Raw genomic sequence first — 12715 nt, forward strand, 5'->3', positions numbered from 1 at the left:
CTGCTGTGAACCAGGCACTATCCCTGATGCCTCCATTTTGGCAGCAGCCCTAGATCTTGTAAGTCATTTGTTGGTGCGTTTCTACCTGCTGAGCGAGAGCATGTGCATACGTGGTGGTCTGTTGCCGTTCGCTAGTGCTGTTCATGCCCACACAGAAAGCGGGTGAAGCATCCCAGCAAAGCCAACTGCTGGTGCTGTTACTAGGTGGAGTTTTAGTATCTGTGACTGGATAAGTATGCAAACAGAATGGTTCTTCTTCTTTTATTATGTGGCTCCCCGTAACTAGATTATTGCCGACACAAAGCTTTTATTGTCAGACCTGAGATTCTACTCTCAGCCATCCTGCTTCTGCTCCTGTTGTCAATGATAATCTACAGAATAAGGTTTGAAGACTGGATAACTACCTGGAAGGCATAGGAATTCCACTCAGGAGACCTGACAGAGCTCCAAATACATGAGGCAACAATGAACTATTATTCACCAGAGCCAGTCAGTGGGAACAACCTTCAAATGGCAGAGTGCTCATGGTTTTAATGCAAACATTGCTGATTTGCAGGTCCAAATTACACAGAAGTGACACAGTTCAGTCCCCGCTTCTTGAAACTGAGTGTCTCTTCAGTGTCTTGCTCCCTTTTTCCCCTGCAGCTGCTGTCTTTTCAACAGTCCCTTCATGTCTAAAGCAGTAGCCTTCAGCCTGTGGTTCATGGGCCACGGGGGCTCTCTGAGGTGCTTATGTGACAAGCACAAGATTGTGACAAATACAGCTGTAAAAAGCCAGCCAGTTATTAGTTAGTTCTCTGCACAGTGCTCTTCTACTTCCTTCTGTAAGTGGTTTGATATTTGCAAACTGAGGAAAATTGAAAGCCACTGCTCTCAGAGCATCCACAGCGTCCCTATTCCTTTGGCCTCCCACTCCTCACCTCTTTGACTGTCCTGCCCTTTGTGCTGATGTTCAGTTCTTTTGCTTGCTGCTGGAGATGCCAGACTCATGGATTCTCCCATTCTGCTACTGCTGTGCCTTGGGTGGTGTCACCTTGTCTGCTCCATAGTTGTAGGGATGATGATACGCTCTGAGCACCACTCCTTTATACGTTCTTCTTAACCTTGCATCCTTAGGCTGCAGGTTCAAGCAGGTCTGTGTTAATATTGGCCCAAAGTGACTATGGCTGTCAGTTCACATCTGTGAACAGCTCTACTGTCTGGACTGGTCCCTGTCCATCTTCCGGTAGACGGGTGTTGTCTTCACTAGTTCCTGCTCTTCCTGCTGGAGATTGTTGTCCCTCTGGCTGAACGCTATGGAAGCAGTGGCTGATAGGGAGGCCCGTCTCGTGCCCTCACAGTCAGGAGTGGTTCCTACTGGTCCAGGCTGCAGTGAGCTCAGAAGGTGGCTTGGGTGTGCTGCACAAAGACAGCATCATTCTTCAAGGCTGCCACCACGCTGCGAGTTCTAAACACAGGGAATATAAGGTACATGGGCAGGAATGTCCTCATTGCTGACAAGCGTGTCAGTAAGCTCCTTGTGGGGATGCTCTATTCTGTGTGCTAATAAATCAGAAGATTACACAGGGGTTTGGCAATTTTGTCCCTATTACCTGTAAATACCTTATTTATTTTAATTTTGCCAAATGCTTAAGCTACAAACCAACTTACGCTGTGCCTGTGTATGAAGTCAACTGAAAACTCCCGGTCAGAGCGAGCTGTTTGAAGATGTCCTGGCTTCTAGGGCTGGCTTGTACAAAATAGTTTGACTCTGTTTCTGCGGAGTGGTGCAGGAGGCTTTGGTATCAGAATTTTTAGGAGGTGTGCAGCTCAAGATGAATGGAGCCTTGTTCTAATTACAGAGACTCCTTACAAGGACCTGCTCAGCTAGCTCGCTCTCTGCGAAGAACTGGAGGGCGATACATGGAAGTTAAGAAGTCACAGGCACTGCAGTTTTCAAAAGATGACAGCTTGTCTTCACACTGTGTTGCTTAATGGCAGGGTTTTTATCAGCTAGCTCGCTCTCTGCGAAGAACTGGAGGGCGATACATGGAAGTTAAGAAGTCACAGGCACTGCAGTTTTCAAAAGATGACAGCTTGTCTTCACACTGTGTTGCTTAATGGCAGGTTTGTCATTGGAGCACACCCAACAAAAAACATGCTGCTTTTTTAACCTCTGTTTTTAGGCTTTTGAAGTAATAGTTTGAATCAGATTTGATGCAAGTTAAAAGCTTCTTAAGTAATTTTATCCAGCCTAGTTGCTATGGCAACCTGTAAAAATTGAATGGCAAACAGCTCCAGTTTCAGTTCTGTCACGAACTTCCTGAGCAAGCTTTTTCAAGCAGATTTTCCAGTTTCATACTTATACCAACTTAAGAACTTTCAAGAAACTTTGGAGGTTGACAGGCAATATTTCAGTCTGTGATCAAGTTTCTGCAGCGGCTTCCAATAAGCTGCTGTCTGGCATTGTATAAAGTTCTTACCTGAAGTATCCTAATCAGACTAGTCTGAATGTCTCAGGTGGAGAAAGACAAGCTTTTCTTTGACCAGATTAGCCACGTGCGACACCTGTCACCATTATGTTTCTCCCATGAGATGCGTGAACTGATCTCTTCTAACGTATATCTCTTAGCCGTGTTGAAGTGCCATAATGGCACTGCTTTATGGCACAGTTGTCTGAGGGCACCTCCTAAGTACTGGGATGGCAGAAGCAAAGTCTAAACTGCAAGAATACTTGCCAGCATCCTGCCTCCATGTCACCCAGGCAGGCTCTGTCGCTCCCACATCCCTGTTTCCGTAGCAGAGGTGTTTGTCCACAGCAGGGTGTATGACCAGGAGGAAATTGGAGATGGCTCCAAACAGGTCCCCAGGACAGACGACTGGGACAGAAACAAAGGGCTGTGTCATGGATTGTACTTGACCATTTTTAGATGTAATCATACAGATTTGAACTAATGTTTTTGAGGCAATTCTCCAAGACATTGGTTAATAATTTACTCACGACCTTACTTCACGTATCTGCTAAACAACTTCTCGTGCCGGACTGACATTGTGGCTAGACAAAGCAGAGCTGTCCAGTCAGCACCTTTTGATGGTACTTGAATTTGCTTTATTTGTTCTTAAAAGTAAATTGTTGCTGTTTTGTGCCTTTTTTTTTAAGAGACCAGTGGAATTTTTTTTTTTCCTCAGAGTGTCTTGTGCAATATAACAAAAATTAGCTCTGGTTGATTAGGCTTATAAAATTCAATGTCCTTGAAAACAGAACTGGACCTGAACACTCTGCAGTCGTAAAACTCTGCAGAATCAGCTTTACTGGAACAGTAATGTGATGCTGTAAAATTCCAAATCCGTCTGTATGTGGTCCCTCCCACCCAGGTCATTGTCTTTGCTGTTAATATCAGGTTATCTGCTGAAAAGCTCCAACGGGAGTAATGGAAATTTTGTGAAGAATGTAGTGAATCCTTATTCATGTCAATTTATAGAGCAGAGGAATATTTTCCAAAAGACAAAGCGATATAGTAGCTCTGATGGTAAAAGTGGACTTGTGAACAGTTTCACGGGCACGGGCAGGCTTGTGATAGTGTTGCTGCTGTGATAAGGTTTGACAGTGACCATGGTAACCTGTGTTCTTTTCAGCTATGCATCACCTGCCTGATTCATTTCTCTCCATTTGTGATGTGTTTCTCTGTGGTGTGAATCCATCCCTGTCCATTCTGTCACATCTTCATCTTTCTCTTGCTGCTGCTGCTGCTGCTTCAGGTTTCTCTAAGCCTCAGGTAAGCAATCCCAGGGAGCTTGTGCCTCATGATGAGCTTGTGCCTCATTCATGCAGGAGGTCTCTCTGGTGATTTTTAACTTGGAACTCCAGCTCCTCCCCTTTACGCCCCATCCTACATATCCTCCTTTAGTTTTAGTAGTTGGGTGCCCCCATTATGTTTACAACATGCATCTTTAGAAGTTTTCTGTATTCTCAGAAGCTTTTACTTTACTGGTGGTGAACTAAAACAGGAGGAGACTAAGGCTGGGACGTCACCTTTTCATGTATGTGACCATGGTTAGGGTTTTACTCAGTGGGAATAAAGAATAAAATCTCCCATTCTGTGTTACATATTGCACATGAGCCACAGGTAACTTGTGATGGTTTTTTCTGGGCGCTAGACATTAGTTTTGTTTCTGGTTTTCTGTGAGCATCTGGCTTCAGATTTCTGCCTTCCTCGTCAGAACAATGGGCCAGATTTAATGTTCATATTCAAGAGAATTGCTAAGAGATTGCAATTTCCTTCCAACATTTGAATAAAATATGAGCAAAAAGCTGCCACAGGATGTTGTGTCAGGAAACAATTAACGTGTCTTTTCTTGTTAACGAAGACAAAACATAATCCTTTTTTTTTTTTTTGCCGTTCTCCTAAAAGGCTTGACTTTTTTCAGTCCTGTTGGTAGTAATTTCAGCTGTAAGTTTAGCTGCAGTGCAGAATTACTTAAATCAATTCTCAAACTTCTGGAACAGCCAAGATTTCATGCTTTCAACTTTTGATTAAAGCATTATTGGAGTCTCTATTAAATAATATTCCATAGACCAGCTTCCATGGTCTTAGGGCTCGTCTGCTATTTACGGACCACAGATGAGGAACCTCCCCTTGTAAGTAGATGCTGATCTCTTTAAATGATCTCTATAAAGCTGTCAGTATCTAAATGTATGGAATACCTGTTTGTGCTCTGTGAAATCCCTGTTAGGGAACCTTTCAGAGCCAGCCTGTAAATTGTGGATGTTGTGTTCTTGGTTTTACAGCCTGCTGGCCAGAGGGCCTTTTGCCTGTGAAAACTGAAGGAAGATAAGGGGAAAATTAAATGGAAATGAGGAAGACTGTTTGCTTTTAGTCACTCTCCATGTCTGTAAAGATGTTATTTTTGCAGAGTTGTAGACTACTGGGAAGAAAGCTCCTTCCTGAGTCTTAGCTACCCTTTAGGAAACAAGTTACAGTCCATTTCTGAACATCTTTGAGAGTTTTGGAAGCATTCTTTATTGCTCTAACATGGATCCTGCTGGGTGATTTAATACAAACTCAGATACACCGAGTATCAGTTCTCCCATTCAGGTGCTCTTCCAAGCAGGGGACGGGAGGATTTTGCTCTGGAAGGTGGTAAATCCCTTCAAAACTCAGCTGCTGGATGTTGTTTCAGAACTAAATTGTCTGATGCTTGTCAAGGCCGTTGGAGTTAGGCTAGCAAAATTTTGTTGGCTTATGCAAGTAATGGATTTCACTCTCCATGTCTGCGTGTTACAAGTGCACGATAGCGCTCTTCCTAGGTTCTGCAAGCCTCCAGTCGTGCTGCCACCTCTCCTGCAAGGTGCACAAGCAAAACCTAACACGACAAATGCGAGGATTCACATGGCCGTGCTGCCACTTGTGCTCACAGTATTTGCAGCCTTACTAGTGAAGGTGAGGAGAAAACTTGACTCATTCTTCCAGGAACAGTGTCAGGCGCATGCTTCTGGCTTTTGGCAGTTCCCTGGTTCCTGACAGGAGCGTTACGGAGGGGTACAGTTACCAGGATGTTCATGCGTTTATAGTGTGGCTCTTCCTGCCCCTCCAGTGGCTGGACTAACACAACCTCAGTGTTCGTGAGCCTTAGGTTTGTTTATCGGCTCAAGAGGTGAGACTTACAGCAGAGACCCTGCTTTCAGATTTTGACGTAGAGGTTGCTCTGCCTGCAGAGCTCTTGCCTGGCAAGCCTGCAGAGCAATGGATTAGAGCACAAAGTCCTCTCAAGTTCACAGAGTCTTTTTCCAATGTATTTGTATTTAAGGTGATTTTTTGCAAATGTTTCAGGAAGCTCCGGTAGTGGCGAGAGCAGCCCTGTTTCTCGAGTGTGCGCGCTTCGTTCACCGCTGTAACCGTGGCAACTGGCCGGAGTGGATGAAGGGCCACCACGTGAACATTACTAAGAAAGGCCTGTCCCGCGGACGTTCTCCTGTTGTGGGCAACAAAAGGAACCAGAAGCTGCAGTGGAATGCAGCTAAGCTCTTCTACCAGTGGGGAGATGTAAGTGTGTGTTCCTCTTCTATTTACGTTAAAATGTACCACGATGTAAAGGTAATTGACCCTATACGGGATTTCAGTTCCAGTGAAGTGGAAACTCCTAAGCCTCCCTTCCAGCTTACACTTCACAGCCTGCCAGGACCAGATCTCCTCTGAATCGGAACACACTCTGTTAGGAAGGACAGGCACTGCCTTCCTGCCCTCCCCCTGCCGTGTTGCCTCAGAGGATCCACTTGGTCCACTCTCCTGTTCGCAGCACTAGTCGTGTGTGAATACCTAAGGAAGAGGAAGAGCAGGGGATGTGATACTACTTGCTTTTTTTCCAGCTTCCAAGTATTTTTAGCCCAGGGCTGCCTGAGCTAGATGTGGCGCTGTATATTTAGTTACGGGTTTCTCTTTGACTGGCTTACTCAGTCTCTCTTTGCACCCATACAAACTGTTAGCACTCACCGGGCAAGGAATCCTACAGGGCTACCACATGTCATCTAAAGAACTTTCTTGGTTTGTTTTGAGCTTGAGTCCTCCAAGTTTTATTTGATTGTGATCTCTTACCGTACATGGACTAGGCAATTGCTGTGTCTGGCCCTGACATAAAATCCAGGGCTTGGGGGAATTTGAAAACCAAGTGCTCTGCAGTCTTGGGGCACTTACGTAAGCCATCCCCCAAAGGCCTTAGTGACATTAGGTTAAACCAACACTCGCTTCTCGATGGAGCACATTGTAGGGAACACTGAGCTAGTGCTGACCGTGTCAATACATTCCCACCGTAAAACGCAGCCCATGGGGAGCACTAGCTTGCCTCTGAGCACCCGAACTAATAAGCTTTGTCTCTTGGCAGCTCTCCACCTTTCATTTTGGAAGCTAAATCAGGGAGTGCTACCTGGGCACTCAGACATAAGGGACTACCTTAACAACAGCACAAATGCTAAAGTTCTGTGAAAAGGCGCGTGGCGTGACTGTATTTGTTTCTATATTCCATGAGAGCATCACTTTAGCCTGAGTCCTTTGAGAACTCCTTCCAAGTGGAGGACACAGGATCACATAGACCTTGTATTCTTGCATTGCGGACAGTCAGAACTGTCCATCTCTTCTCTGTCTGTGGACTCTATGCTTCTAGACATTCTTTGTTTTTCGGGTTCTGACAAAAATGGGAGCAAGCAAGTCAGTAACTGTTAGAAGCCGGTTAGATTCCTCCTCAGATGCCATTTTTAGAACCCGCCTGAGCTGGAAAACGTCCAGGGAGGTTTGAGGATGCTGAAGTACCACTGCATGATGCCAGGTCACAGGAAAGGAGCCAGGGAAATCTGATGGCAGCCAATTTAGCGTAATTCTCTTCCCCTTCACTTTAATAGCATTGTAAGACTTACCTGAATTCTCCGTGCTGGGAATAGTGAGTGTTTGCTGGCTGCCTAGGAACAGCCCCGAAGGGAAAACCCTTACTTTTACTTTACTGTAGGGCAGGAGTTTTGGAGAGGAGTCTCTACAGTGCCAACTTCTTCTCTTTGCACTGCGAGGTGTCCTGCTGCTCGTTAATATTTCTGTTTCTTCTCCCTGGAGGCTAGGATTGTATAGTTAGGCGCAGTGTCACAGGCCCCCGAACAGACTGATGCTTCAGGACGGGTCTGCGCCTAGCACTGTTGAGGTGCAGTTCCTTCACGTTCTTTATGCTGAATGCTGGGCAAGGCTGGTCCCCTGGAACTGCTTCTCCTCTCCAGAAGCTGTTTCAGGTGACACTGGCTGCAGGCATAAGCAGTGGCCACCAGCCAGGCCTGTAGGACTGGGACGCTGCACGCTGCGCTTTTTAGTCAGCTGCTTTTGTTGGCTCTGACCGAATTCCAACCAGATAGGCTGAACAGTGAGGAGAAACAGCTTTTTGTGCTGTTGCACCAGCACGTGCCTTAGAACATGCTGGCACTTCTGTGGGCAGTATCAGCGTGAGGGGCTGTGCCTGTCACTCACGTAGCTCCTAAGCAGCTCCAGTACCAAGAAGATGGGCTGTCGTGCCCAGCTCTCTGTGCTCCCAGATCCTTGTCAACACTACAGCACACCATCCTTGCTGCTTGGTGTCAGCAGAGCTGCTGCTCTGAAAGGAGGGTTCTTAGACAAAGAGAAAAGAATATATTAGTCTGAGTGCACTGAGGCCTTGTTCTTTTTTTTTTCTTGCGGTAAATAAGGCTAGAAATTTGTGGATAATAATGGATCCTTGCTTATCTGTCGTTGCTCACTAACTGTGATATGCAGCGCTATTGTCAAGTTTAGTGAGACCAAGGAATAATGTAAAGCCCTTTTTCCACCCAGCCCCTTTAATTCATCCTCCCTCACAGCCGTCAGAGGATAACAGGGATAAACCCTTTCCACGTGAGGTGAGATTTGGACTGTCCCTAACAGTGAGAAGCCTACTGGATCAAGCAGTCTCACTTCGTACGCTGTCTTTTGAAGCAATGCGACGTTAAAGGTATTCTGACGAGGTCAGTCAGTCACTTCCTTTGGCTGCTTCTGTTAAGAGGCATTTTCTTTTAAAGTGTGGTGTGCTCTCCGTTTGCTAGGAGAACCGAGCGTAGCTCACGCAGATAGTCCACGTTGGGAATGCAGTGCTCATTAGGTAGAAAGCTGGGGTTAATATGTGATTGCTTTAATGTCAGGTTGGCCAACACAGCATAAACATTATGTGATAAATTACTGCATTGTGGAGAAGAACATTTCTTCCTTTAAATGCCTAGAATACTTAAGGGTAGAAAAATGGTGAGAGATGTGGAGTGTATTTAGTGATGCACAGGCTCACACGCAGATGACATTGGCAACTGCTTACCTCAGCTTGCCAACCGGAGCAGAACCACCTTATTCTCTTGGTGCAGCAGTCTGCCCTCATTGTCGTTGCTGGATTTCACAGGAACTGTAGCAAAGAACAGCTATAGTAAGTGGCTGTTTATGTACTTCTGCATCATTTCAGCTGAGACAGGAACATGATGTGGTTGCTGGCATGACCATCAGTTCTGACTTGTGGAAGATTCAGAAATCTGCTCTATTCTCTTTCTTGAAACTATCCCAAAACCGGAAAAGCCGGATGGCAAGAGCCAATGAAACTTCTGTGACTGAACACGTTTTACATACTTGTCTGTGTTCTCTTCACCTACCCGCAGCAAAGAAAATCAAGAAAATCCTTGAGAGCTCAGGAGTGTCTTAGCAGGAGAGCATTCTTCTTATCAACACACCCTTCTGTGTAGCCTTGCTGACAGCACCATGAGGGCTGTTTCCATGCTGATAATGGCAAACAGCCACGACTCAATGATCAGTGCCTTTCTGGAGAGCGTAACAGTGTGCGGTGGAAATCTGTCTGTCTGCGTTCTTCGCGGGGATCCCCTCTACACCATGACCCTTGCTCCTTGCCAGCTTTCGAAAGCATGCTGTCAGCTCATTTTTGGAAGTGCATTGGGCAGCCTCCCCTTTAAAGAGGGTTTTCCCATGGGCATTCAGTGGTTTTGTGGAGGAAACGGGCTGTGTTACTGGATTCCCGAGTCACGGGATAGTTCCTTAAACAGAAAATGTACATTCTCAGCGGAAAAACTTAGCAAAAATCTGAAACACATTTACTGAGGGGCAAAAGAGAAGTGGAAGAGATTAATACAAAATAATGACCTAATCTCCTCCTGCCTGTGTCACGGGCTGCTTTGAGCGGTTTTTTGTGATTTAACCAAATCTGTAAACGTTTTTCATCCTGAAATTTTACACTGTTTGCAAACTTCGATTGAAAAGAAGGGGGAAATAAGTTATGGTTTTGGTAGCAGTTAACCTTCTATCATCCCTTTCTCTACCTCACTGCACTTTACAGACAAAAAAAAATAAAGCCAGGACATTCTGTTCTGGGTGAAACATCTGCACAGCCTGCACAGAGCAGAGCCCTTGACCGTCAGTGAGCTGGGTGGAAATTCTCACCTCCCTGTACTTTCCCTTTCTCTCTGATTGCAGGCAATCGGTGTCCGCCTCAATGAGCTGTGCCACGCTGAGAGCGAGAGCCCTGCCAACCTGCTGGGCCTCATTTATGATGAGGAGACCAAGAGGCGCCTGAGAAAGGAGGATGAGGAAGAAGACTTTTTAGATGACAGTAAGGAGACTCCCTTTACTACAAGAACCCCCGCTTGTAAGAACCTCTGCTTTAGGAGCACTTAATTTTTCTTCTCTTCATCCTCTTGCCACCCAGCTGTATTTCCCAGTCCCTCACCTTCACCCCAGCTTCCTCCCACAGTTGTTTCTGTGCCTAGATGTACGTGACAGATGGGTAACAGCACTGACAGCCTTTGGAGGAAAAGGCATGGGGGGCGGGAACAGGCAGTGAGTTTCAGTTCCTCTATACCAGCAACTGAAATTAGAAGCAGGATAATAGTTTTTTTTCTCTAGTCTTGCTGTCACCTGAGTGCCAGAAGTGGTTCAGACTGCCATTTTCCCCAGTTATTTCTGCCAAATATTTGTCTGAGACCAGCTGCTTTTCTGTTTCTTAACACTGAAGAATCATCCCCTCACCTGATGTGAATGGGCACAGCTCTACCGAAGGCTTTTAAATTTTGACTTCAACAGTTTTGCCTGATTCTCGGGCAGAGATATAGCACAGTGGTAGAAAAAGTATCATTAAAAATCCATATAACAAGATGACTAAAACACACTTGTGCCCATGTGTAGATCAGGGTGGGAGGGGCGTGACCGATCACTGACTCAAGAAGTCCAGGTAGGCACACAAATTATAACAAGCCCCGTCAATCAGAATAAGTTAAGTCAAAGTGCATACTGGTGTAGGTGTAGGCGAAGGTGGTAGCAGACATGACGTCCTCTCCAGACACCATTCGTACATACGTGTGTGCTGTGGTGTACTAGTTCCTGTGCACATCTGCTGTTGTTTGCCATTGGATGTGGTGTGCTAGCCCTGTTTATGTATCTTCTGGTTTCTTTTTCTGCGGTTTTGGGTTTGTCCTTACCACTGCACAGAGGCCAGCTTTGGAGGCGAGAGGAGTAGGCGGGAGCAGTGAAACGGCATTTGTGGGAGATGAGCTCAAGAGAAAGAATTGGTCCTAAGTGCACTGTGTGGTGTGCCAGCACTTAGCAGCTGCATGGATGTGAGTGCCTGTTCTGGATATCGCGTTGGCCCTTCAGGAGATCTATCCAAAGCAGCTGGAGAGCGCACACCAAATTTTCCCCCTCCTGCACTGTGAACAGGCAACCGCGTTCCATGACAGAGTGACGGAATAGGCTTTCTCATCCCTCTTCATCCACTGCTAGCAGGCACTCAGCGGGGTGTGGAACTGCGTTAAAAGGGTGCCTAAGACAAGCAGACAGGGAGAACAGGTTGTGGTCTAGAAAGCCACTTTTAGTGGCACTTTTAGTTCAAGTGCTCTCCTGAAAGCGAGGGTCTGAAAATAACTGATCTGCCTTCTTGCTGGAGATGGGGATTTTTCGAAAGCTGCCCTGTATGCTGTGGGGAGCATAAACGTACAGTTGGATATTCCGTGACACTCTACATCTCATCTGTATTTGATAGTTCAAATTATTTTAGTCCCTACAACACCCATAATTCATTACTGGTAATGTGTACAGAGGAATCAGCAAGCATGACAGAATTAATTTGGCTTAATCTGATCCCCGCAGTGTCCTCGCAGTCGTTTGGTTTGGAATGTTTCCTTGCAAAAAGTAATGAGATCATACGTGGGGGCAAGCAAGTGAAAACAGAGATCTCTCTGAAATGTATGTCGATGGTAATATCAGGCATTATTAAAAAATAGGTGTGATTAGTTGTCGTTACAAGTATTCTTTTATTTACTTTGCTCTGCTCTCCATTATCCTAAATATATTTCAAATTGTTCAAGCATACTTTTCGAATGGCATTAGATGGGTTACAAGATGTAAGGCTTTTTAAGCTGATTGTTTCGACTCAGTTGAGACAAAACTTCAAGTATTTTGATAATATCTTTTCCCCTTCCCACCTTGTTAAGCATGTGAATGCATAATTTGATTGATCAGTTTGATTTTTAAATTTTTCTTCATTGTCTCTAAATAGCACTTGGATTCTTCACACAAATAAAGAAGCCTGACCTCAAAGGAGGCTGTCTCTTCCAGTAAGCAGGGTAGTAAACAATGGGCACAGTACCACAGTATGGCTAGTCATAATTCCATGTATTTTGAGAAATTTTCCTATATTTGAAAGTGGTTGTTTTCTCAAACTGCAGAATATTTGGCTGAATGCAAAACTGTAAAGAGGAAGAAGGGTTTCTACTTAACCTGTGTTAACTTTAAATGAGGTGTACACAAAATGCTGCAGGATCACCCTCGTGTAGTAGGTACTTCACCACAGCCCACTGTAACAGGTACCATAGTACACTACAGTGTGTGTTAGTACTATTGCACGTGCTGGTAGGCACGTGGACTGGTATTTGTGTGACTGTGCTCCTTTCAGGGTGAGAAAAGTAGCGTAGATCGAAGTCTGGGGTTTCCTCTTCCTTAGTGCAGCTTGCATTGCACACATTGCATATGTGACAATGTCCATCACCTCTTGGTTCCAGATCTTGTATGATCTCCTTGCTCACTACAGAAATACTTTTTTCCTAGGCACTGTGAACCCTACCAAATGCTGTTGTCCTTTTGCACTGAAGATGGCAGCCTGTCAGCTTCTCCTGGAGATAACCACTTTCCTGCGAGAGACTTTTCCCTAC

General features: G+C 45.4%; 1 protein-coding gene across 1 annotated transcript in view; it reads left to right on the forward strand.

Annotated features, from left to right (window-relative positions):
* Nucleotides 1-12715, forward strand: part of UNC80 (unc-80 homolog (C. elegans)) — a gene marked incomplete at its 3' end in the record, with an annotated part of 85206 nt that overhangs the window by 34533 nt on the left and 37958 nt on the right. The window contains exons 20-23 of the mRNA XM_010144021.1: nt 1-58; nt 5811-6023; nt 9987-10122; nt 12612-12709. The exon at nt 1-58 is cut by the window's left edge and continues 6 nt beyond it. Coding sequence (XP_010142323.1) covers nt 1-58; nt 5811-6023; nt 9987-10122; nt 12612-12709 — 505 coding nt within the window. The remainder of the gene's footprint in view (nt 59-5810; nt 6024-9986; nt 10123-12611; nt 12710-12715) is intronic.

The sequence above is a fragment of the Buceros rhinoceros genome, unplaced genomic scaffold (assembly GCF_000710305.1).
Source record: "Buceros rhinoceros silvestris isolate BGI_N320 unplaced genomic scaffold, ASM71030v1 scaffold6749, whole genome shotgun sequence".
NCBI lineage: Eukaryota > Metazoa > Chordata > Aves > Bucerotiformes > Bucerotidae > Buceros > Buceros rhinoceros.